The sequence below is a fragment of the Salminus brasiliensis genome, chromosome 3, assembly GCF_030463535.1.
Source record: "Salminus brasiliensis chromosome 3, fSalBra1.hap2, whole genome shotgun sequence".
Taxonomy (NCBI): domain Eukaryota; kingdom Metazoa; phylum Chordata; class Actinopteri; order Characiformes; family Bryconidae; genus Salminus; species Salminus brasiliensis.
In genome coordinates, this window is record NC_132880.1 from 51702940 (window position 1) to 51729829 (window position 26890).

At 42.4% G+C, this 26890-nt stretch overlaps 1 protein-coding gene across 6 annotated transcripts; it reads left to right on the forward strand.

The window, feature by feature from the left end:
- Nucleotides 1-4807: 4807 nt before the first annotated feature.
- On the forward strand, nucleotides 4808-26305 carry LOC140552325 (uncharacterized). 6 transcript variants are annotated; one of them, XM_072676515.1, is made up of 42 exons: nucleotides 4808-4886; nucleotides 5544-5611; nucleotides 5750-5818; nucleotides 6407-6439; nucleotides 6967-7008; nucleotides 7373-7420; nucleotides 7614-7658; nucleotides 7934-8011; nucleotides 8130-8180; nucleotides 8268-8318; nucleotides 9471-9521; nucleotides 9643-9681; nucleotides 10171-10305; nucleotides 10436-10477; nucleotides 10564-10608; nucleotides 11000-11038; nucleotides 11151-11198; nucleotides 11420-11464; nucleotides 11594-11638; nucleotides 12571-12615; nucleotides 12697-12852; nucleotides 13148-13207; nucleotides 13591-13653; nucleotides 14423-14470; nucleotides 15829-15888; nucleotides 15982-16038; nucleotides 16127-16165; nucleotides 16258-16293; nucleotides 17499-17546; nucleotides 17833-17868; nucleotides 18084-18137; nucleotides 19373-19417; nucleotides 20120-20170; nucleotides 20261-20305; nucleotides 20820-20864; nucleotides 20956-20988; nucleotides 22404-22448; nucleotides 22542-22592; nucleotides 22679-22714; nucleotides 23684-23719; nucleotides 25226-25270; nucleotides 25771-26305. In XM_072676515.1, the coding sequence occupies exons 1-42, from the start codon at nucleotides 4876-4878 to the stop codon at nucleotides 25803-25805; spliced, it is 2154 nt and encodes a 717-aa protein (XP_072532616.1). In that variant the 5' UTR covers nucleotides 4808-4875; the 3' UTR covers nucleotides 25806-26305. The 6 variants fall into 6 exon arrangements, with proteins under 6 accessions (XP_072532616.1, XP_072532617.1, XP_072532618.1 ...); XM_072676516.1 differs by having other exon boundaries at nucleotides 19376-19417; XM_072676517.1 differs by having other exon boundaries at nucleotides 13151-13207.
- Nucleotides 26306-26890: the final 585 nt, after the last annotated feature.

Consider the following 26890-nt stretch of genomic DNA (forward strand, 5'->3'; position numbering starts at 1 on the left):
ACTAGGTTTTTACTATTGAAGTCCAATCAGAATAATTGTTATTATTAATGAGTTATTAACACGTATAAACAGCAGAAAGGCTCTTATTGTAAAGTGTGAGATATCAGCATTAGTTAATAAGCCCCAAACATAAAGATCAGCACTGCTGAAACTCAGCAACATCGCTCAGAGCTCAGACTGTGAGAGTAGTTTCTTTATATGTTAATGAAGCTGATCAGATGATCATTATTAAGTAATTAAAGCAGCTTTTGGGGTTCAGCTGTAGTCAGGTATTAACAGAGCTCTGCTGAAGCTGACAGCTAAAACATTGACTGTTGGAGAACCCACAGTAACATCAGGAACCAGCAGCATCTGAGCCTCAACAGTATGAAAGGATGTGGGGCACTGATTGGAGAACAGCAGACCACTGTAGACCTTTTATTAATGAGTTAGAACTGATTACTGATTATTTTCTAAGTTGTTTATGACCTCATTAATAACTATTAACTACCCATGAGCTTTTTATAAGGGGGGAATTATCATAAAGTTACATCTGCACATTGGCATGCACAATTACTGTTGATTTAGCACATTTAACACAATTTGGACTAAAATCCTAAATCGAAATGTTTAACATTATGAAGCAATGTGTTATTTATTCAATGTTAAATTCAGTAAATAAAAAGAAGTTGTGACACATTTTAGGTTTAGTTCACGTAGAAGATTTTTTCATTTAATTTCAAGCAAACCAACCATGTACTCTTACCAGGCAGGTTATCCAAACTTTTGCATATGATTGTATGCTCTCCAGTCCCTAAGGCCTTACCTGGTAAACAATTCAAAGCTTGTTGTGACCAATTAGACACTGTCTCCTAAATGGGTATAGAACATTGTTGGTATAGAACCTTTATCTTTTACTTAGGTTCTTTAAACATTGTCTCATTGTCCCAAAAATGCGATGGCTAGAAGGCATGCATATACAGTTCTTGGAATGTTCTTTATTGGGTATAGAAACTTAATCCTGAGGTTCTTTAATCGTTACCCATACCAGATGTCATGTCTCATTGTCTTCAAAAAATAAAGGTCCTTGAATGGTTCTTGGCCTGGGTGTACATATAGGTTCTTTAATTGTTCTTGGTTAGAACATAGAGTTTAGGGATAATGATTACTGTGTATAGAACTTTTACCTTACAGAGAGGTTTGTAAAGAACCTCAGCATAAGGTAAAGATTCTATACCCATTCAAACGTTTTCCTAGAACGTCTTTCCCCATCCAATAAACATTTACGAACCTTTTTTGTAAGGGTTAAAGTCTAAATTCAGTTTGTTTGTAAAATAAAGAATTTGAATTAATAAGGCTTAATATTAAGACTTAATATTTGCACTCAACTGGACAACCTGGACTGCTGTCATTTAAACAGGCGCCTACTGTTCAAATACCTTTATAATAAAGGACTAATTCATAACTGTGTGGGATGACCAACATAACTGCTCATTCATGAGTGCTTCTGATAAACACTTAAGTGAGTTCACCTGCCTGCAGTTGAAAGTACATGTTATCAGATGATGTGAATGACCTTAAGTCAGATCATGTTTCAGCACTTCTAAGAAGAGCTTGATCTAAGAAATCAGTATCACCCAGTAGACTAGATCATTTGACCTCCCGTGCCAGCCACCCAATGAAAGAGGTAAGTTTCCACGTGTGTCTCCAAAGGGCCCTCAGTTCAGGGTCCTCAGAGTCACATTACATCTCGCCTAAACCTGGTGGTCCAAGCCTGCCCTTCAGGTGAGGCCGGAGGAAGATGAGGAGGAAGAGGGAGGTGTACCTCGGACAAAAGCCGCCAAACAGTTCTGAAACAAAGGGCCCATGGCTGGTCGGTCCAAGCATGACTCGCCACCTCACCCCAAACCAGAGACTTACAGGGAGACTACTGAAGAACCAGTGTGAATGTCCAAATGGATACAGCCAATGGAGCCTGACCCCTCGTTGCAGAGTGTTACACACCCCAGCCTACCCCGACCCACTTTCCCAAACAGTCAAGACGGGGGCGGAAGAGCGCGAGAAGCTCTCGGAAATATTATACTTTAATTTAAGGTGTAAGAGGGGTTTTAGTGGCCACTGTGGTCTCGGGGTTGATATCTGTGAGAAACGAGCTACCTTTAACTTAAAAACAGACAGACACACTCAGTTCTCTGCACTTATTGTAAGATTAGCCAGTAGGCATTTGTCTAATATCCAAACCGTATGAGAGTGTTTGAGGTAACAGTGTCCTTGATACCGTCATATAACGGCAAGTACACCATCGACAGCAGTAAAGGCCTGCATTTCAATACCAACAAAACACAAAAGAGCATGAGGACTACCCAAACATGATCATTTCAAAATTAAGCATTTTTGTTTAAACCTGGAGGCCTATGTTTCATATGGTGATCAAAACAGTCTATTTATGGCATTACCAGCATTTAAATCATTGGATGAATGAGAATCAGAAAACCCCATCAAATATATGAGCTATTCCATTAAAATCCTTTGTTTTTGCAGCCTGTCATGAGCACCAGAGCTCCAGTAAATCAGCTTCTTCTAGAATGTTTTCCTTCTCAGTCTAACAGTCTGGAAGTGGACAGTCAGACTGTCATGGGGTGATATAATATGGCCAGTGAGAGTTCATTGGAGACGCTCAGCAGGAAGCGAGCAAGTGAGCTGATGCTCAGGTTCACTTTAGTGTCCACCTGAAGTCTGTCCACACGGCTTCCCTCCCTCAACCAGCCAGCAATACTGCAGATTAGATTCCTCCCAGAGTGATTCATTACGGACCGGCCAGGGGTCTCTAGCTCCAGCGCTCCTGTAATTTCAGGGCAAGGGGGATCGCATTTCCGACCAGAACAGGCCCTTCAGGACAAGCAGAGGTGGTTTCTAACAGAGCTTAAGATGGTGTTGAAATGTGAGAACCAATGGCTGGTGTGACAAGGGTTTCTCCAGTGTGTCAAAGCAAAAGTGCACGGGAGCTTTTGTTTGCCAGAGCAATATTCTCACACTGAAATGAACCTGAATTCCCAGGAAGTTGTCCCTCCATCCATATGGCACACTGAAGTGCAGGGGATGGAGCTGCATTGGCCGACCCCTGCAGCCAAGCTGGCCGGGTCTTGCAGCGCCGAGGTTTCTAATCTCGTCACCCAAGATTGGCTCTAAGGCCACTACGGTTTCAACACGCTACAGAGGGCTATTGTTCCGGCCCAGGCAGGCCTACAGAAAGCAGGAGAGGCGTGCAACATGTATCTGGCCAAGAGAAATCTTGGCAAAGTGACCAGTAGGCCCCGCTCCTATGTAATAATGTAGGCTTTCTATACATTCTAGCCTTTGAACCTTGTAATTCAACCTGTTCCGCTCCATTCACGAGGTGGACATTTTCATATCAGAAGGACTGGCTCAGTTGGTACACGTGGGGGTTCAAAACAGTTGTGCTAACTGGAAATCTCCCAGTATCATTGAGTTATTAATGCCCACTCTTGCTGCACATGCTTACAAATAAAGGTCCTTTGAGCAATGCCATTTTTGGTTCCATTAAGAACTATATTTGTAAAAAGATATATATGTTTTTTTTAAATAAACTTTCAAATGTTTAAAGGTTTTTTACCAATTTGAAGGTTCTTCACATTCACAGCTATTTTACATAAGTGTCTTTGTAACTCCATGATTTTAGAAGCAAAATGTAAGCTAGTAGAATGAAACTATACATGAGTTCACTGATTTGCTTTGCGAGCATGTTCAACATTATTGTTCTGACAAAAAAACAACATATTGGATTTCAGAACAGAACAAGGAGAGCTTGTGTAATGTTAGAGTTAATTATTTTGTGAGAGACGTCTATTGCAGCTCATCAAAGTGCATTCATTAAAGAAAGCAGTCTAGGGGTCTGGTCTTATTAATTACTGTCTAAAGCAGAAGGCTTGTCTCATACTGACGTGAACTGGCAAGCTGAGCGGGAATACAATCTTCCGTCCAGAGAGCAGGTATTCGATAACAGCAGAGAGCCGTATAATGCATTAAGCTTCTCAAACTTACAGGCACTGATACTTTTAATGCATATGGATAGTCCCTAATGTATAACAGCATCATTAAGACCCCTGTGGTCATAATACTCCTTATTCAGGCCATTTGGAACCTGGACTTGTTTTTTAAATAAGAATGTAGCTATCAAATGCTCAGCTAGCCAAACACAAGCACTGAGGATGGAAAAAAAGCCAAGGGAAGGCCAAGGTTGGACAGAACACAATAAAACTCTTAGGAGGTCAGTATCCTCAATCAGCAATTTAAGCTCATCCTAACAAGGCCACTTTACTGTGAAAGATGCATTTTCTCCAGTTTGCCCTGCAACCACCTGAGCGCAATCTCTGATCCAACTACCACTGACCAGACAGTGCATCAATAGGGTTTTTGAGAGTGTGTTTAATGTGGTAGGCTCTATCTGAAGAGGGTTTGTGCCCTCCACTGGTGGATCTCCTCTACTGATCTCATCACAGTGTCAGAGGTGACAGCAAAAGCCAGGAGCATTCAACTAACCAAATGGTAGTGAGGTGAACTCTCACTTCATGTCCACCTGTTTCTGATTATCTACACACTGAAATCAATATGGGGCATAAATCTAAAAATTCTAATAGTCATCCCAAACTTCAGACTTCATTTTTTATTGTTTTTTCTCATTCATGCGCAAACAGTGGGAGTAGCTCAACTGCTAGGGGCTGGGGTTAGATTTAAAGTCCTGCCCCTTACCAAGATGGGGGGCTGGGAAGGTATAAAACAAATATCGGTGCCCTCTGAAGCATAGGGAAGTCAAAATCCTGAGTGCTACCTGCTCTATGTCTGTTCTTGAGTTTCCCACTTAGACCTGTACAAAAGATGTTGTCACGGTAAGTCAAGAATATATACATACATATTCATATATACACACACACATATATATATATATATATATATATATATATATATATATATATATATATATATCTGTAAATATTGCTGTAGATGCTGGCTTACTACCACATCAGTAATGAATACCAGAGCTAGTGATAAGTGATGAGTGATATGGTACAGAGTATCAGAGATCTATGTAAGAGAACTACTGTTACAGAACGAGTGAAGGTGATGTGTGATTTACTAATACGGACCTTTGGACTATGGACTGTTAATTTAATCATTTTTATTATATAAAGTAACCAAAAAACTAAGTAATTCTGGTTGTTGAGTCTGAGTATGATCTGTCTATAGACTAACGTCTGATCTAACGAGACCATCTGAACGGATCTTGTATAGACAAAAGTAGATGTGGCCTAATCTGTGCTCATGTCACTCTGAAATTCAATGTATTGCATTTATTAGTGTGTATTTTCACACAGCAGCAATGCTAAAGTTACAAAGAAGAAAAGGAAATGAAAAGCCAAATGTCTGCTTTGAAAAAGTTGCTATTTTGGCTTCTGAAGATATGCTGTATGGATGGTGTGTATCTGCCTGGAGAGCCCTGTGTATTGCATTAATCTTCATTGCAAGATGTTTTGATCTTATTACAGAAATCTTATAATTGCCTCGGTAGCAGTTGTCTTCCTGGCAACAACGATTTCAACTGCTCCAGTTGAAGGTATGATGGTTGTTTGAATAATATTCAATAATATTCAATGTACTTTAAGAATCCATGCAATAAATCACACCATAACATATAAGCTATCAGTTATGTGTTTTTTTCATAATTTGAGAAATGTTGTGGTTAATTTTCCAGACAAAGAACCTGAGGAGAATGATTTTGAAGCAGAGGAGGGTGAGGAAGAGCTTTCGGAGGAAGAAGAGGGTAGGGGATGAAGAACCGATTTACCTTACTGTTTAAGTCTCCTGACCAGTATTCTCTATTCTGAACACAGCAAACGATTGGGGAAACTTGAGAAAATGTCTTATCCTGGTTTAAATTCATGTAAATGTATGTAAATTTGTATAAATATACATTTATAAATCTACTCACACTTGTATAGAAGTGAGTATAAAGAAAAAAATAAGAAAACTAATACAAAGTTATAGAAGTAAAGTTAAGGATAAGCTTCAGCCAATAAACCTGACAGATTCTTAGTCATAGACTGCTGATCCTGAAATCACCTATAAACGGAACAAAAATAAAGTTTCTCCCTATTTATCATAAAACAAACAAACAAAAAAAGAAATATAACTATTTTAAAATTTGCTAAATATTCTAAGAAGAACTGAAACCACAACAGCACCACAGCCATGACAGCTGTCTTGTTTAATGCCAGACAAATGTCTGAAATAATTTTCCTCAAAGCTTGAATGTAGACCAGATAAATCACGGAAGATCTCATTTCGGAAAGTGGAAGACTTACTTGTGAACAGTTTTTATAAACTGTCTCCATTTCCCCTTTCTTTTCAGATGATGATGACTCCAAAGGTCAACATTTGAAGGGTGGGTGACAAGTTAGCAACTTACCACCAATGTTAAAAATAGAGACCTTACCCATGCTTTAATGAGCCAACTTTGCTCCTTGGTTTTGTATTCAAAATATGAAGCCTCTCTCTCTATATATATATATATATATATATATATTTATGTGTATAATATTGTTTCTTACAATTCCTGAGAAGACTTAAGTTCTGGGAATGAACAGAAGGGACTGTTCAGAGGGTTAAGAGTTGGTAAGGTGAACCATCTGACTGTTCTAACTAAAATGACCATAACATCTTAAAACCATATATAAGCATCATATAAACATTCATAATATATTAAAATAATTAAGTGTTTTTCAATTTTGCAGTGTTTTTAATGCATAAGGTCATTTGGACAAGAGATGTGTCTGAGAGTACTATTGTCCTCTACCTGGGAGGGTGGCGGTGGGGGTCACCAAACCAGAACCAACCGACTACTTGAATGAGATCTGATCTCACAGAACCTCAAGAATATGTTTCTTGTTTCTTTGGGTTTTTTCTCAACAGGAGCCGGAGCCCAGCAAGCCACAGTGGTGCCCAAAGGTCCAGGTAAGATGATGCTAATCCTCTTTTTAGCTTTGGGGACAGATCTCTCTCAGAGAACACTGAACCCCTCAGCTGTGGAAAGCAGCTCACTGGGCGCAGCTTAAGCTTCCTTTAATGCCGAGTGGGCAAAGTCAATCACTCCTTAATCTGGTTAGGTCTCAGGTATGTGGACAACCATGCCAAAAGGGGCAGGAAACTCTGCATGTTACCTGATGCATTCATAGATGCAGGAAACTGAAACTAGTCCGGTGAGGGTTTTCTACCACGTCCTAAAGGACGCTTTGAGTTACATATCGTTAAGACTGTGCTGAGAGGTATATCAGTGGACTGTGACCTTGCTTGCACTGAAGGCTTGGTTCTTTCCAAGGTGTGACTGCTCTACCTGGCACTTCTCTGGTGGGCCAATCTCCAAATGGTAAGGAAACTCTATTCGTTAACCCAAGAAACAAGTCCATTAGCCCAATTTTCTCATGCGTTCGGTGACAAAAAGGTGCTGAGTGAGACTGTTAGAAAATCAGTGACCCCTATCCATGACTTTTTAAATGTACTTTTTAGCTTTTGGGGGGGATGGAATGGGAACTAACAGACCTCATTTTGTTATTTCCCAGGTCACAAACTGAATGGAGACAGCGCTGCACAAACAAGCTTTGGCTGTAAGCCCCACACCATCTTATCAAAGCCAGTGACAGCAAGGGATTTGGGCTGACCAGTCTGCTGAGAAGCAAACACTTGCAAGCTAGTTGGCACTGACCTTTCTACCTGATTACCTGGCAAATGCCTAACATATGCTGAAGTATAGGAGTTCTTAAGGGCAGTCATAATGCTAGACAGTTCATAGTCACTTAACACCACAAATAAGTAAAGGAAAATCAAGTATTTCAGAGGCAGATAGAGGCAGAAGTCATGAACTTCTTATTGTGTTCAACAGCTTCAAGTGGCTCCTCAGCAGCTGCAGCAGGATCAGCAGGAGGAGCAGCAGGAGCAGCAGGAGCAGATGATACTAATGGTAAATAAAAAAAATCTCTGTATCAGTCGGAGACGGACTTGAGTTTAATGTTATTTAACCATAACAAAAAAGAATGCTATTTACACATACGGTCTTACTGTGCCCTTAATGGTTACAGGAAACAATGGAAAAGACTCTCAAGCCTTGCCCTCTGGCTCAAGTTCTCATGGTAATTCTCATGGATTATGATGGTAGGCTTACCAAACTGACAACCAGAAAGTATCGGGTCTTCATCTCTCCCTTCTTCTACTTTCAGGTTCAAGTGTGTCTGGACAAGGTGGGTCCACATCAGGAGCAGCATCTGCAGGTAGATGTTCAAGCAATGCTTTTAACTGGCTGAACTGTGGGCTTTCAAAGGGTCAGTCAATCAGAGTGACCAATATGGCCAAGCTAGTCAACCAGCAAGACCAAGCCTGACCAGCATGCTTGTTTACCAGCATGGCTGGTCTGACCACTCTGGTCCACCAGTATTACCAACTTGGTCATCCTGGTCCAGCAAGCTGAACAAACTGATTAATTAGCTTAGACCATCAGAAGCCAGTGATCAACAGAAGCTGGTCTTGAGCTGGACTTTAATGGACTTAACTATTTGCCATTAATATTATTATATATATTATATTATTATTATATTAAGTTAAACTACACCATGATTATTATATTATGATTAAGAATATGTTGCACACCTGAGCAGTTCAACAAAATAGATGGTTTAGTAACTTCTGATCAGAGGAGGACGGGTCGGGTCCCCCTTGTGGGTCACTGCCCACTGCAGATGGCTGCTCACTGGGGGTCTTAGATTTTTAATGTTATTGATTTTTATTTCTTTCAGTCTTTTACTAATTACTGATTATGTAAAGCTGCTTTGTGACAACAACAGTTGTAAAAAGCTATACAAATAAACTTGACTTAATTTTTCAGCAGGGAAAAAACATGAGTTTTAACAATTTAACAGTGATTGGTATTTGGTAAAATCAGCAATATATTTTAATAATACCTGAATTATATTGTGATTCTTTCCCAAAATGTACATATGCCGTATGTTCTCTCATTTTAAGCTAGTTTTAACACTACAATAAAACTAACCCCCTCGTCTGGAGGATGTACTTTAGCCTGGCTAGTTCAGTCTTCAGGGTAAATCTTGAGAAATGTTCGATTGCTGGGAAAAGTCACAGCAGATGCTGTTATAAACGAATGAGAAGATGACCTAAAGTACACTCTACTTGAACTTGTTGAACTGCTTTAAATAATCCAATGTTACATTTTATCCCAGGTTAATTTGGCCAGGTAGACGATTTTAGATTCACGTTTTGTTTGAGAATCACAGGGAGAGAAATAACGTGTCAGAGTAATAATTCTGATTTAGAATTTGTATGAAAACTTTCCTTTCCAAAATGTGAGATGAAAATGAAAAGCATCCATGATTTTGAGATGTCACACTAAATAACACTCTTATTTTTAGGCACGGTCGTAAGTGCAGGTGGTCATGGGAGCTCAGGGTCAAAGGTCCCTGGTAAGAACCACTTTAGTGGAAAACTTTTTCTGACATTCTTCTGACATTTCCCTAAAATGTTGTTAATTCTGAGCCTAGTCCTCCTCAACACCCTACTTTGTTTTGCCTGCTGTAATTGCAGGTACAGCTGGGGCTGCTCACTCAGACTCTATTTCTCATGGTAAGCATTTGTTCATTTATTTATGTGTATTATACATGACATTATGGTTGACGCTCGTATCCAGAAAGACTGGATAAGACATTAGATGCTTACCCAAGCATTTATTGGCCTAGATGGGCAACCGAACCCTAGTTTGCTAAGGGAAAGGGGGTGATGTGACCCATTATGCTACACAAAACACTTTGTAGACACTTTGTAATGAATGCAAGAATGGGTGGGGTGGTGCGCACCCAACATCCTGACCTCAGTAATGCTCTTGTCGCTTAATACAATCCAACCCTTACAGCAATGCTCCTATAAAATCTAGTAGTAAGTCTTCTTCTCTGGACAGTAGAGACAGTTCCTCCAACAACAGCAGGATCAACTCTTTTAATACCCTTTCGAAAGAAGCAATGAATGAGCAGGTGTCCCAATACTTTTGTCCATAAAATGTATGTTTGTCACATATGATAACTCTTATTTTCTCATTTTCTCATCTCTTCCTGTTAGGCTCACCAAGCCAAGTTTCACTGAGCCATGCGTCATCAGGCCAAGCATCATCGAGCCAAGTGTCAAGTCAGGTGGGATCCGGCCAGACAGGAGGTTTAGCTTTTGTCTCCTCTGAGGTCCAGTCGCAACCAGCAGGTATTTTAGTCCATTCATAACTCCTTTCCCTCCGAGTGACGACTTTGGAAGATGTCTAAGATGTGTGTGTGTGTGTGTGTGTGTGTGTGTGTGTGTGTGTGTGTGTGTGTGTGTGTGTGTGTGTGTGTAGGTCCAGAAGCAGTAGCTCCACACACGGATGGATCTGAGAACGGTAGCTAAATCATATATCTCAGAAATGTTGCTGTTTTCCTCTGCTCTGCTACAGTGAAGCTGATGATGTGATGTTTCTTGGTTTAGGTGAAAGCCAAACGATCTATTTAGGATCTCAAATAGAAGCTCCAGGTAAGAAGACAACAACATGCAAACTTAATAACAGGGTCTTCCAAACTTTTGATCTTAACTGTCTTAATGTAAATATATTAAATGTATATTTCAGCACATTTCTAACACACAGTATTAAAGTGATGCTTATTAAAAGTGGTTTCATTTCACTGTAAGTTTATGTAAAATATGGATTTCAATAGAGATGCAGTAGTATGTTTAGAGACTTTCTATGTATACTTACACAGTTACTTTAAAGCACTTAATAAAAGTCAGTTTGTTCTATTTCTGGACAATCCAATTATTATTAAGTCAAAATAGTTATTCCACTGTAGGACTAAGTTAACTAAATTAAGTGCACTGTGGCACTGTAGCAAGTTCAGCATATCTCAGTCTACCTTTTTTTCACTAGGGGAGTCAGGAGGAGAGCTGCCAGAGACTGAGAACAATGGTAAGTATGAAATTTAATATTTAAAAACATTTAAAAAAGTGCTGTCATGTAAAACACTGCTATTTAAAACCTGGCATCTCAAAATGAGTAGAATTCTGCTGTACTCCCACAGGCAATGGACACAAGCAAATGATTAATGGACTGGATAATGGGCATACAGGTGGGCAATACTGAATACTAAACAAATACAAAGCATTTATTCATTTAGGAGTTTAGGAGGCTATAGTTTTCATACGTACCATGAATATCCATATCTTAGGATAGTATGAAAGTGGACTAAACATTGTATCTAGTGGACTATTTCCATTAGCTGTGTGGTGTATTCCACTTGTGCCCAAAATCATAAGTGAGTATCTTTTCCATCTTCTTGTTCTGACACAGGCTTGGATCACTTCATCGAGGGAACGACTCGAGTAGACCTGACAGGTGAGAAACTAATCTATGATACTGTAGCTCTTTTTAGATTTTACTTTTAGATACTGATGTCCAATAATTCAGGGTAGATGGGAAGACTGGATGTAAATGAATGAATAACAGAGTTCATTTACCTCATAGGTGGTTTTGATTCTTTTGGCTCAAGTTCCCATCTGGAAATTACTGGTGAGTAAGAGGGAAGGGTTCCCATCTCAGCTACCAGTTCTGCAGTACATTTTCCAGCCCAGATCCTCAGCCACCTGCTATAGACCCTTCAGATTTCGTGCTGTAGTTCTTAAACTACATTAAACTACATTCGTGGACACCCTTTCCAAAGAACACCTTCAGCTACTTAAGTTGCAGCTATTACTGCCAATAGAATAGGACAGATATTTGGAGCAGATCAACATCATGACCCTATTGGCTCCATGCTGCCTAATAATGCCAGGCGTGGGCTAGAGGGGTATAAAGCCCCCCAGCATTGAGGAGCTGTGGAGCAGTGGAAGAACTGTGTTCTCTGGAATGACGGTGGAGGAGCTCCATCCAGTACTTTTAAATGGGATGTGTTGAGGATGATGAGGTGGGGTGGTGAAAATCATTCAACATCTAAACCTCACTAAAGCTCTTGTTGCTTAATGCAATCAAATCTTCACAGTAATGTATCTCCAAAATCTAGTAGAAAGCCTTCTTCCCTGGACAATAGAAATAGTTACTCCAACAAAAGCAGGATTCATTTTTTTAAATTAATTGATCTCAGAAAAACAATGAATGAGCAGGTGTCCCAAGTCAGTCCCTAGTTTTGTCAATATAGTGTATTGTCCTAAAGGTTCATTGGGGACCAAAATCAGTTCCTCTGTGCTCATCAGTGCTCCATTTATGATTGTGTTACATAGTGTGAACTATACCAGCTCTATACTATATATGTATTATATATATATATATATATATATATATATATATATATATATATATATATATATATATATAAATCCCCTCAAATCCTGCTTAGGGACACCAAATGGCTACAGCCAGCCCTGTTAATGCATTTAGCACATTGACGAATACCAAGGGTCTTCAGGCTGCTGACTGCCCTTCTGTCTGCATTAAATGTGTCCTAGGCATGATAGACCAGTCCAGCCATGACTTCCTCATTGGCTTAATGGGTGAGCGTCACTTTTGTCACTCACTGGTGGCTCTGCTTGCTGTCTGCATCTCCTGAAACCCACTCCTGTCTCTCTGTGCAGGTGGCATGGGGGACAGCTTCTCCCCAGATCCCTACACCGAGACTATGGGTATGCCTTCAGACCGCACCGCTGCTCCCTCCCTCATGCCCACCTGTCTAATCACTGATGCTATCTCAGCAGATCACGTAGGACTCGCGTTTCAGGTAGAGTCAACAGGTTAGTGTCCCTCTTTTTCAGTCAAATCTAGGCCTCTTCATCTTACTGGGTTTGTAATATGAGAGAAGGTCAAATGAGCATGAATTATGACCATGCCTGTCCGTTATAATGGCTCTAAGCTCCCCTTCCAAAAATCCTAAGTTCTTGCTCCTGTCATGTTGCACTAATTACGGGGCATGCTGACAGAATAAGCTAGCCAGATAGCTGTTGTTCTTTCCTGAGTGATCTATGAAAGGGGAAAGTGCTGTAAATCAGGGTTGGGTTGCTTTGTTTCTCACTGGTGGTTCTCTTCCAGCAGCTGGGCCGGCTCCAGGACATCCAGCCAGCAGCAGTTCAGCTCCAGACACTCCACCAGGTACTGGCTATCGGTTCGGTTCTCTCTGCCTAGCGCCGTAAATCTAGCAGCCTCTCCCGTAACAGCAGTCACAATAGCAGTTTGTGCGTCGGCCTGTCCCACCACACCTCTATAGCGCTTTGTCAGGCTTGTCTGTGTGAGATATTGAGTGCATGCATCTTCAAGGAAACCAGGCCCTCATTGGCTGAAGGTCCAGCTCAGTTTGGTGATTTTGCTGAATGGTTTAGGAGGTGTGTTGGAGCTGGGAAGACAACAAACTGCTCTGGAGAACTGGAGACTCCTGCGCACAAGCTTTAGACCTATGTACCTGTGTGTGGTCCTCACAATTCACAGTATTTAGGCCTTGTAATAATAACTTTTGCTATGTCTGCTCAAACCTTAAGACCCTTCAGGTCCTGATCGCTCCTCTGCAGGGACTGGACCAGGTGCTTCTGTGCAGTCCACTGGTAACCACACTTCATTCTGTACAGAGCAAGACTGAGGCTGTGATCACTCAGCAGGCCAAATCAGATTGCTTCTCCCCTGTAGTCTCTTTTGCTCACATATATGTACACCATGTGGACAAAAGTATTGGGACACCTGCTATTTCATTGTTTCTTCTGAAATCAAGGGTATTAAGAGAGTTAATCCTGCTTTTGTTGGAGTAACTGTCTCTACTGTCCAGAGAAGAAGACTTTCTACTAGATTTTTAGACTAGAGCATTGCTGTGAGGATTTGATTGCATTCAGCAAAAAGAGTTAGCCATTCAGCTGGCATTAGGCAGCATGGTGCCAATAGGTTCATCAGTGAGTCCTATTCAATTGGCAGTACTTCTCTACAGGGACTAGAAAAGCTGTGTGTGCATTTGCACATCTGTGTCAGCAATGGTTGTAAGTAACATTTGAAAAGAATAAAGCAATATATAATTCAGTTATTTCTGCTGTTAAATTTAGTTAATAAACATTAATGATGTTTCCGATTGAGCAGAAGTGTCTCTGTAGAGGAAGTGACTTATTAACACTCAGAAGATCAACTACACTTCATTTGAGCAGGGGTGACCAAACTTTTGCATGCCACTTCACAAATGGGTCTCGAATTGAATAAAAAAAAAGTCATATTTAACATGTCTGCAGAAAAACTGATTTTTGGGATATCTGATTTGAGCTGCTGTCTGAAAGAAGGCTGTGTGAAGCCTCCTGAATATCAGCAGTTTCAGTATCTCTGTTTGTGTTTCAGGGCCCTCTGACAATGGTGCTCACCCCAGCTCACCTGGAGATATGACAGGTAAACACACCCTTAGTAATGTTAATGTGACGGGGCAGCAGCCTCTAACCCAGTCCCTGGGCACAGCAGGTATACTGTATTAGGAGGGAGGAAGTTCAGAGGAGAGCAGAGTAGAACAGAGCAGTCGGAACTGTTTGAGAGCTGGTTGTGTGTCCCCAGACCCCCAGAGCTCAAGGGTGAGGTTTCCCAAAGCTTCATAACCCTAAGTACTTCATTCATTAATTTTTGGGAAAAGTTGTTCATTAAAAAGAGTTCCCCAAAACCTTATTTTACCACAAAGTGTTACATAAACACATTAACCAATGGACAACTAACCCAACCTTTTCTTAATGCTTTTTGAAGTGGCTTTTTTTCCTGCAGTTCCGCCTCTAATAGCCAGAGGGCACTAATCAATTAATTTCATTGTCATGGTAAAGGAACGATAATAATAATAATAATAATAATAATAATAATAATAATAATAATAATGTAATTCATAGTATTATCCAATTATCTCCTCTATTTACAGCTCTGGAAACAATTAAAAGACCACTTTGTCCCCTTAAATTTGCATCTCTACGTGTCTGGCAGTCGTTTTATTCCAGACATTTCATCAAACAGAGCTGAATTAGCTGAATTTACAGACTATGAATGACATGAAAGTCCAACAGCAGTGTGAAAGACTAGTGGAGAGCCGGCCGAGACATGAGAGCTGTTATTGGCTGTCGAGGTTATTATTTCACCATAGTGATTTCTGAATGCTCTCACAGTTCAGATATTAGCACTGTGTTTAAATCTGAATAATAACTTCTTTACATTATAATTATTATCATCATTTCTCTGCATTATTTGAGCAGTAAAACCAGAGAAACTGATCATGTAGGGTGGGCTCTTTTTTTTTCATTTTCTCCAGAGATATATGTATAATGAATATATATTCATTATGTATATTGTAAAATGAATGACAACAACAACAATAATGATAGCACTAAACAATAAAAATAATAGCAATAATAATAATAATAATAATAATAATAATAATAATAATAATAATAATAATAATAATAGGTCGCATTAATACAGATTTTGATGTATCTATGATCTTTTATCCATTTTATCTAGAAGTCCATCTATGCTGTCATCTGTGTATTGGACTATTTTACAACAGCATAGAAAATCTTTCAGCCAATCAGATTTTAGAATCAGTATAATAATATATTTTTAGCACATTATATATATTATTATATCTTATAATAAAGACCGAACTGTGAATCTGAATGGTTCTTTTCGCACGTCCATCACTGGTTATTCACTAAGGTTATTCGCTCCCCCTGAGCGTTTTTAACTGCATGCAAACTAACTCAGAGCAAATGTTCCAGGTGGAGCTGCAGCCTTCGAACTGGCGGTGCATTCAGACCCTTCCCTTATGGATTACACAGGTAGGCATAAATCATACAAGTCATATATCAGTCATTAATGAAGAGCCACAGATCAGTGCTTAGTGTGCCAACTCTCCTGCTCGTGCTCCTCAGAGGGGGCGGAGAACAACGGTCACAGTGATAACGGTGCTGAATCACCTGATATGAACGGTAAGCTGTAATGCAAATCACATCCAGAGCTTCAGAGTAAAAGATGGTTGTTTTGCAAAACTGTCTGTTCATCCTCACTGTCTTACAGGCAACGGACGCCTCAGGCCAGTGTCAGACATACACAGAGGTACCAGACATATATGGCTTATCTATAATCGTAGTATACAACAGAGAGAGCCAGAGGACGGAGCTAGATCTGCTGTGTTGTCTGTTTTACAGGTGATCCTCCGGGAACTGGAATACACACTGATCCAAGTATGTATCCCACAAGTACACAGAAGGCGTGATGGGTCAATGCTATAGCCATATTTTTTCCTTGGAATATATAAAGCTTTTAAAAGAGCTGAAGAACTTGAAAACATCATCCTTCAGTTCTACCTTAAAAGAGCAGCTTCAGGATCATGCTGATGCTCCACTGGCTGTAAATCAGTCACTGGAATCCCCCTATAGTTGGGGAGTGTAATACTTTTACACCACTGTCGTGTTTTGACTGCCCCCTCATGGACGGCTGTACACATGCATTTCTGGACAGTGTGAGAGCTGCAGAAGCTTGATCTGAAGGTGGAGCAGCATGTGGGCGGAGGTGGTAGAGTAACACTACAGGATTTTACACTAATATGACTCTATGGGTTCTGCAGCGTTACACAGCAGTTCTGGAGAGAGGTTCTCCTCCTGCAGCTCCACCACCAAACCTCCATAGTGCAGTAGCAGCAGCACTCCGGCCCGGAGTGGGAATGACGGAGACGCCCTTCTCCCTGTTCCAGTCAGTGGAGCATCAGCATGATCCTGAAGCTGCTGGTTTAGGGTGGAGCTGATACAGGGTGATGGTTTGAGGTGGAGCTGATACAGAATGAGGGTTTAAGATGAGTATTGACTACAGCATAGGACAAAACTCTGGAACACAGCTGGAACACTTTAAAAAAGAACAGCATTTATAAGGCTACACAACATCTACAAAAGTCTGTTGGGAAAACTAATTAGCCATAACATTAAAATCTCCAGTCCTTATATTGAGAAGATTCCCCTCGTGTCACCAAAAACAGCTCTGTCCTGTTGAGGCATGGACTTCACAAGAGCTCGCAAGGTGTCCTATGGTATGTGGAACAGTTGTGTTAGTAAGGAGCACTTTTGGTAGGTACTGACCACTGTATACCGGGACAGAACCCCCCACAAGATCTGCTTGCTGATGTTCTGGAGATGTTCTGACCCAGTCATTATCTAGAACATCACAGTCTGGTTCTTGTCAAAGTGTCTCAGATTCTTGTTCATTTTTCCTGCTTCATCACTTTCATCATCTTCAAGAATTGACTGTTCTTCACTCACTGCCAAATATGTAGATCCACCCCTCGACAGGTGCCAATGGAACTAGTGGTTTTAATGTTATGGCTGTCCTACTACCACTAACTACAATCACAGGGATGATGTTGGTATCACGTAACACAGCTTCTCTTTCAAATCAGGTTCACCAGATCAGCAGGGTGTTGCTGCAGAGACTCAGCACACAGCAGGTGAATATGCTTCTCCACAGTGACATCAGAGATCTATCAGTTGATTTGTTAGCTATAATTCAGTGTTTATGGACTTTCTTTTGTCCAACGACTCCATGGAATGATGGGTTTGCCCACCCAGCAGCTGTGTGCAGTGTGGAAAGTAGATCACTGGAAGGATTTCTTGGGTTTTTGATTGTTTCTAATAGGAATTTCTAACAGTGATGATGTTCCCTGAAGCTGTAAAAGGCTGTAAAAACAGGGTCACAACCTTTCCTTTGATTTTTTCTTTCTATTTGATTTGCAGGTGAGCAGCTCGGCCTTGCCGCTCACACTGACGCAGGTGAGTTCAACTGACGCAGGCAAAGCAACTCCCTTCCTCTCCTCAGCACTCGTACAGTAGCCTCACAGCATGGGATGCCAATGTGAATTTATACCTGTTTCACTGCTCAAATACCAAAGGGTCTCATGCGAGCGCTAAATCGCTAACTGGAAGCTGAGTAATAAGGAAAAAGCAGCGGGAGAAAAGAGCTTACATTTTTTCCATGGCTTTTTCAGCAGGAGCTCTGGATTTAAAAGGCCCCACCCTCAGTCCCTACGCCAGAATCACCGGTGAGTAAGCTACAGTTCGCTAAGGCCGCAGGGCTGACTCTGTTTGACCTTTGAAGAGTGTATGTGACTCCCCAGCTGGCCACCACCTTCAATTGACTTTGTAAATGTGACAAAAGTATTGAGACACACGTCTTAATTATTAAATTCAGGTGTGTGATTCAGTCACATTGCCACTACAGGTGTATAAACTCTAGTCCTGCAGTCTGCCTTTCCTCCACACATCAGTGAAAGAACGGGAGGTTCTGCAGAGCTCACTGAACTCCAGCGTGGTTCTGTATGTAATAGGAGACACCGCTGCACCACCAACAAGTCAGCTGGTGAAATTTCCTCCCTCCTAGATCTTCCTCCATCAGCTGTGAGTGGTGTTATTATTGAACAGTGGAAGAGTTTAGGAGGAACAGCTCACAGAGAGCAGCTCAGCCATCGAGTGTCAGACCATGTACAGAGAGAGTTGAGCATCCTGACTGCCTGGTGGGCTGAGCTGTCCCTCGGCCTGCTGGTTCTCGCCTGGAGACTCTGCTGTCTCCTCCCTGGTGGCAGCAGGAATGTTATAAAAGCTCCTGTAGGGATAATGTGTAGGTGTCCCAATACTTTTGTTCATATAGTGATAGTTTTGACCAAAATTCAATGTCAGGACAACATCTGACGCCAACGTTAGCTGGATGTAGAATAGTGACGACAGCTGACGTTGATGTTTCATTGGTTTTAAGTCATGGTGTTAGCTTAGTCTTTCAAATGTCTCGTGCCTACACTTACGTTAAATACCAACATTTAGTAATGAGGTACAGAGATCAAAACTAAACATCTGCTGAACTTCACAATGTTAATTAATTTCTACACAATGTGAAATTCTAACATCGTTAGACGTTGATATTTTGTTGTTTTTAAGTTGTGATGTTCAGTAACTGCAATTTAACATCTGTCTAATGTTGGAGCTTAATCTCAACGCAGTTATTGTTTTTGATGGATGTGTGACTGTGATTTCCAACCAAAATTCAACGTCTGTACAATGTTGGGTTTTGACTTTCTGACTAATATTTTCTGTACCATCTAAAATTTGCATCTGAGTGTCTTGCTATCCCTTTGCTGCTGTGACACTGAGAATCTCCCCACTGTAGGACTAATAAAGGATTATCTTATCTTATCTAAACCTCAAACTGGCCTCAAGTGCCTAATGTTAATTCACTGCATCCTGGTTTAATCCAAGGCTGAATTCTCTAACATGCTCTTCTCAGCAGATGGCGCAGTCACAGATTCAGGAACGCAGACGGATATGGCAGGTATTTAACATTTGATCTAACTAACACTATGCAAAAAATAAGACCTATTTAATCGAGCTGATATATCTAATATTTCTCATTGCAGGTTGTTGTAAGAATATTGTTATATTATTAAACTAATTTGTAGGAACCTGATTGTCTTTTTAACTGGTAGCAGCTTCTCTCAGCCAGTATGGTTGCAGTATTTCCTAAACCAAGTCAAATTATCTGCCAAACGAGTCAAAGGCAGTTTCTCTAGATGTTGCTTAGTAGGCATGTACTGATTAGGGAGTGGCAATGATCAAAAGCCAATCAGTACCAAAAGCCTTCCAGCTTCAAGTACGGCTCGGCTCGACCCGCCATCCTTTAAGATCCACGGAAGACGAGCGTCCAGACTTTTTACTGTCCTGCACCGAAGTGGTGGAACGAACTTCCCCTGGGTGTCCGAACAGCAGAGTCCAAAGCTCGCTGTCCTCAAACCCAGACTGAAGACCCTCCTCTTCTGAGAGGACTTGGGTGAAGAGTGTAGAGTGAGTGGAGGACTGTGTCTCCAGACTGACTTCTGTATTTAAGATTAGAGGATCTTCTGGATTTAGTAGAATCTAAGATTAGAGGGATTTAATATTGGAGTATTTTCTGAGTGACAGTGAAGCTCTTCTGTAAGTCGCTCTGGAGAACAGCGTCTGCTAAAGGCCTTCAATGTAAATGTGTTGCTGTGAACAGGTCTAGCAGGGGAACAGGTGACCGATGGACACAGCCAGATGGACATCACAGGTCCTTTACACTCACTTTTACATACAGTATCTAAAACACACACCTCATGTGATTCTTCCAGTGTTAACACTGTCTGTCTCCACGTTCCAGCCATGAGCCACATCATCTACAGCTCTGAAGCTCCGGTGACATCAGGTTGGTACTAAGTGATCAGTTGTTCCCTCAGTTTTCCTAAAGATAATCATGTTTGGTTTGGTTGATGACGGGGTTTCACAAACCTGTAAGATGCTGTTAGCCTGTGAATAATAAACCTCATGCAGCTTTAGAGTAGCTGTGGTGATGGGGAGCTGAGCGGTGGGACCAGCTTCTCTTACAGCACTTATCTACTGAAATCTACTGACCTGTGAGGGCGTTCTCCCTTCGCTGGATGGAAATTAGAGCAAGTGTTTTTTAGTTCAAAAGAAGAGTATATAATAAAAAAAACATAATTCTGGACTATTAAAGCCATAGTGTTCAGTCTTTAGACTCAGGGTTCTCAAAGAAATAGACTCGATGTGAGATAACCTCAAACATCTGAAAGAAGCCAGATTTCAGGTTCAGTGATGACGACGTCAAGCCTGGTTTTAGAGCGAGCAGTGAGAGCACACTACAGAGCAACAGGGGTAATCACAAAGGTTTCATAAGAACACTGAACTCTGGTCTCACACAGGGTACGAAGGCGTGGGAGTGACTGAGGGAATCTCCAATCACACAGGTAACTATGCTCTTTTCTGCAGACTCAGTGACAGATCCACTCACCTGCTCATGCAATCCTTTCATATTTAGTCTGTCTGTCCCAAATGCAGATTCTGTGCTTGAGGCTGGGCTTGGATTTACAGGTAAGAGACCTTCAGACCAGTGTTTTCCAACCCTCCTCCTGGAGACCCACCCACCTCCTTACAGGTTTCAGCTCCAACCCAGGTCTAACTCTCCCCATTCAGGCAGCCCAGCAGCTCTGAAGGCTGAATTAGTCAGTAGTTGGATCAGGTGGGGTGAGTTAGGGTTGGATCAGGTGGGGTGAGTTAGGGTTGGGTCAGGTGGGGTGAGTTAGGGTTGGGTCAGGTGGGGTGAGTTAGGGTTGGGTCAGGTGGGGTGAGTTAGGGTTGGGTCAGGTGGGGTGAGTTAGGGTTGGATCAGGTGGGGTGAGTTAGGGTTGGATCAAGTGGGGTGAGTTAGGGTTGGATCAGGTGGGGTGAGTTAGGGTTGGATCAAGAGGGGTGAGTTAGGGTTGGATCAAGTGGGGTGAGTTAGGGTTGGATCAGGTGGGGTGAGTTAGGGTTGGATCAAGTGGGGTGAGTTAGGGTTGGATCAAGTGGGGTGAGTTAGGGTTGGATCAGGTGGGGTGAGTTAGGGTTGGATCAAGTGGGGTGAGTTAGGGTTGGATCAGGTGGGGTGAGTTAGGGTTGGATCAAGTGGGGTGAGTTAGGGTTGGATCAGGTGGGGTGAGTTAGGGTTGGATCAAGTGGGGTGAGTTAGGGTTGGGTCAGGTAAGGTGAGTTAGGGTTGGGTCAGGTGGGGTGAGTTAGGGTTGGATCAGGTGGGGTGAGTTAGGGTTGGATCAAGTGGGGTGAGTTAGGGTTGGATCAAGTGGGGTGAGTTAGGGTTGGGTCAGGTGGGGTGAGTTAGGGTTGGATCAAGTGGGGTGAGTTAGGGTTGGGTCAGGTAAGGTGAGTTAGGGTTGGGTCAGGTGGGGTGAGTTAGGGTTGGATCAGGTGGGGTGAGTTAGGGTTGGGTCAGGTGGGGTGAGTTAGGGTTGGATCAAGTGGGGTGAGTTAGGGTTGGGTCAGGTGGGGTGAGTTAGGGTTGGATCAGGTGGGGTGAGTTAGGGTTGGATCAAGTGGGGTGAGTTAGGGTTGGATCAGGTGGGGTGAGTTAGGGTTGGATCAAGTGGGGTGAGTTAGGGTTGGATCAGGTGGGGTGAGTTAGGGTTGGATCAAGTGGGGTGAGTTAGGGTTGGATCAGGTGGGGTGTGTTAGGGTTGGATCAGGTGGGGTGAGTTAGGGTTGGATCAAGTGGGGTGAGTTAGGGTTGGATCAAGTGGGGTGAGTTAGGGTTGGATCAGGTGGGGTGAGTTAGGGTTGGATCAGGTGGGGTGTGTTAGAGTTGTATCAGGTGTGTGTACAGTGAGTGAAGGTTCTGGAGTGGCCCAGTCATATATATTATGACTATATCGCATATATATTATGGGATATATGGTAGGATTGCACAAATCCTTTTTAAAAAACCTTGACCAAACCCCTCCTCGCTCTTTCAGATGCCTCACAGACACACAACAGTGTGGTTCAGACAGAGTTTCCAGGTAGGTGAGGTTCCAGAAAGCCCATTAGTATCAGTGCTTTAGATAACGTGCTTCTGTCCGTGTTCTCCTGAACTAACGCCTTACTCTCTTCAGTTACAGGAGCCCCAATGGGAGCCTCCTCACAGGCTGATGCCATGGGCACTGGTGGGTCCAACAGAAGCTGTTTGAACTCAAATGTAAAGTTAAAATTGGATTCAAACACATTGATAAATCCTAATTTATTTTTTCAGCTACATCTGAACCTCAAGGGACTCTCGGGGGTCCAAGTAAGTTTAATGCTTGATGATACTGAAGTTTCCACACAATCTAAACTAAAGCGTTCTATACAACACTGAGAAAGAGTAACGGTAGTGGAACCCTTTTAAAAAGTTCCTTAGAGAACCATTCACGAGAGGTTTTCCATCCTAGAGAAGATCCATTTAACCAGGCAGAGAACTAGTGAAGCAGTCAGAGGGTTGGTTGACTTTTCGTGGCTCTTTACTGTATAATTGTCTCTGATCAGAATGACTGTGATGACCACACCTGTCTCTGTAGAGAGGTTCTGTCTGTTTAGGCCCACTCTTCCACAAACAAGTGGCACATTGCACCTGCTGTTCCAAACCAGGAATTAGATTTGAGGTTCTGGTCAGTGAAAGTGTCCCCCCAGTGTCCCATCATGACTGATCTCTCCTGTTGAATGGGCATTTCACTTAGCTATGGCAGCCCTGCTGAAAAATCCAGCTGTTTCAGATGGTCTAAACTTTTGTCTTTTTGACCAAAGGATTTTGATGGACTAGCTGATCTACTAGCAGGGCCAACTTGACCAAGCTGATCATCAAGATGGTCAAACTGGTTGGCTTATTTGGTGAAGCTGGTTGACCTGCATGTTTACCAAACTAGCCAACCAAGCTGATCGACCAGACATGCTGCTCATGCTAGTTGACTTGTGTGGTCGTACTTGCTTGGTCACACTTGTCATGCTGGTTGCTTAGCCATTGATGCTGGTCCTAGGGATCAATCCACCAACCTTCCAGTCCTCTAACCCTAAGCTACATCCTAAAGATTATCCTGAAGGCCATCCAGGCCTGTCAGCTGCTGCCCTTAGAGAGGGCGAAGATGGAAATCTCAAGAGACAGGAGGAGGAGTTTATCTACAGTAAATGTATCAGTGTGTGTTGTCAATCAAGTGTCAAACAATCAATCAATACACTGTGACTGTGAGATTCCTTTACGTTACTCATCTTCGCTCTTCAACAGGTCAACTTGGTGCTACGGAACAGACACAACCAGCTGGTAAGTTTAATGGAAGTTAACATCTAATCAGTTTTGTCTGACTTAGATCAGGTAGCTTTAACAGCTTTTACATTTTGGTGCGTATCCCGGGTGACTGAGCCATCCTAAAATAAACTCCATTTACAAACATCTGGGAAAGTCTAGAACGGGGAAAGTTGACTTAGGCCAGGTTTTGGATCCTGCATGCTGGTGATCAGTGTAACCATTCTGGTATCCATGCATTATCAGGAATCTCCAGCATCTCTTCAGCTATTTTAACCTATTTTATTTGGGGGCAGTGGTGGCTCAGCGGTTAGAGCGCCGGGGTATCGATAACAGGGTTGTGGGTTCGATTCCCGGGCTCGGCAAGCTGCCACTGTTGGGCCCTTGAGCAAGGCCCTTTACCCTCTCTGCTCCCCGGGCGCTGGAGTTGGCTGCCCACCGCTCTGGGTGTGTGTGTGTACTCACTGCCCCTAACACATGTGTGTGTGTGTGTGAGTGTGTGTTCACTACCAGATGGGTTAAATGCGGAGGACACATTTCGCTGTACAGTCCACACTGTACAGTGACGAATACGTGCACCTTTACCTTTTTTACACATGAGAGTTCTTCCTGTGAAAGGAGAACTCGAACTGGAAAACAGTTCATATAACAGAAAAGAGCCAGCATAGACCACTGGGGTGCAAGATGCCCTCCTTCAAGTACGAGGATTACATCCCTCCACAGTGATGAAGGTCCTGGTGGTCTGCCGCCCTGCAGAGTTTAGCTCCCACCCTACTCTAACACACCTCAATATAAGAGGCAGGTGTGTTGGATCTTTGGTACATCTCCAGAGACCAAGACTGCACTCTTGCTCTACGGCAATAGATCTGGAGCTGGTCCTCAAGGCCAGTCCACATATTTGCTCTGAGCAAACATGAACCACTACTGTCCAGTGCTTTCTTTGGATCACATGGTGCTGCATTGGGCCTCCTGCATAGACTACACTGACAGTCTAAAAGAACTGCTTGGATGATGGAGTTCAGCAGGTGTTCTGGGTGTGTTTGAAGATCTAGCTCTTCGTTTTTGGTGGGAATCACAAAATAATTATTGACACTCCAAGAAGAGGAGGTTTGAATTGTATGGGAGCTGAGGTGTGAGGAAGTTCAGGGGATGTCTTGGAGGACAATATGTAGATTTAAACAGCATTGAAGACTTCTGAATGGTTTGGAAATGTGTAGAGAAGACATTTTCAGCTGTCTTAGATGTGTGGACTGCAGAGAAAGATGTGAGAAGTGATTTAGACCATTACGAGTAAACTGGACTAAAGCCTTGTGAAGTGGTCATCAGGCCTTCAGCAGAACCTGCAAAACAAGCAATACTGATAGACACTCATAGATGTCTGTTTCTGTAACATCAGAAGAACAGCGATGTTTTTAGACTACCTGTGCAAGACTAAAGCTACCAGAACCACTACAGTTACTAAATCATCAGTGAACAGATGCTCAACAGCTCTTCTCTTTTGTCGGTTTTGCTTGTTCTGTCCAGCTTCAGCAGGTGAACAGTTCCACACATCTGGTCAGGGTCCTGAAGGTAGGTTCCAAAGCCTTATCTTACCATGATAACATGCTGGTATTCATGCTGACTACATTTAAAGAGTATTCAGCAGTGATCTCCAACCCTGGTTCATCACTGTTCATCATTACAGTACTTTCCCTGCAGAACTCACCTGACCCAGCTAATGAATTCATTAACAAATATGTATGGCAAAGCAGGAGAGCCACACAACAGTGCAGGGCAGTGGACCTCCCGTGACCGGGGTTGGAGACCACTGCTACACAGTGTAAGGCCTTTGAATTGCAGAGGGGGTAGAAAACAGTTAGGTGTTTAAAGGTGGATTATGTTCATGACTGTAAACCCTATTTGGACACTGCTCTTGTATTTATAAGAGGTAAGATATCGAACCCTAGACCATCTGCCACCCTGTGGTCAACATCCCTGACCACCAGCCTAAACAGAGAGCCTATGAAAAACAGCAGTGAGGTTCTTTGATCACCTGCATGAAATAACTGCATTCTTTACTTCTGAAAAAGGTGCAGAAAATGTGGAACTGGAAGATACCTGCTGATTTTCACATGAAGCCACGCGTGAAGTTTCTGCGCTACAGATTTCAGTGTACGGACCAGTCCGGCTGGCAGAGGAACAGCAAGCCCACCCACTAGCCCTAAGCTTCAGCGTGTGTGTGTGTGTGTGTGTGTCGGTATTTTGTTTTTATGTTTAACTATTTAAACATTTCAGATGACACTGTAAGGTACCTGGTCATTGCGCCTGTCTTTAAGTGGCCTGTCATTGTTTCCTTCATTGGTATAAAGGCAGAAAGTGGTGGGGGGTCGGAATCAAAGACACTTCAACAGTAAACAGACTTGAAGTCTCATCCCGTTAAAGTTGATATTTTAAAAAAGCACACGACTGTGCAGACCTTCTTCCTTTTATCTCCCCATTGATGTCTTGCTGTATTTCCATGCCTAGCTGTACGAGCAACTCTTTACAAGTGTCACGGAATTGTACATTACTAAATGTCATTTGAAAATAATCTCATTAAATTTAACGTCTATTTTGAACATCAAACTCTTAGCTTTTCTTTTTTATGACCACAGACACAAACATCTGCTGGTTGTGTTTATCTAGAGTTTCCTCTTTTCAGCAGGTTCTTTAGCTCCCAGTGTTTCAGCAGTCCCAACGCTGCCACTACGGCCTGGGGGTCTACTTGCCATCAGTGGCCGGAGTCTGAGAGAGCACATTTGGTGCTTTCTCCCATAATCAATCTGAAAGCGATGTTGGCCGGCACAGGTGGCTGTTAGCCGGTGCAGCTGAAGAGCTGACGCTTTCCTCAGAGCGTGTTGGAAGCCTGGAGGTGGCGAGCTTCTCCCCATCGGAGGATATCTCCTGTCGGGACTGATAGGTTTTTAAAAAAGGTAAAGGTAGAAGTATTTGTCACTGTACTAAATACAGCATAATGTGTCCTCCGCATTTTACCCATCTGTGGTAGTCAACAGACACGTGGAGTGGTAGGCAGCGCCAGGGGAGCAGAGAGGGTGAAGGCCTTTGGTTAAGGGCCCAGCAGTGGCAGCTTGCCAAGCCCAGGGTATTGAACCCACAACCCTATCATCAACAGCCCGGAGCTCTAACCGCTGAGCACCACTGCCCCTAAAG

Bases quoted from the DNA above. Each gene is read 5' to 3' on its own strand.
- LOC140552325 (XM_072676515.1), top strand. The intron at 9,522-9,642 runs GTAAGAACCACT...CTGTAATTGCAG, and splicing joins CTCAGGGTCAAAGGTCCCTG to GTACAGCTGGGGCTGCTCAC. The intron at 16,166-16,257 runs GTACCAGACATA...TCTGTTTTACAG, and splicing joins AGTGTCAGACATACACAGAG to GTGATCCTCCGGGAACTGGA.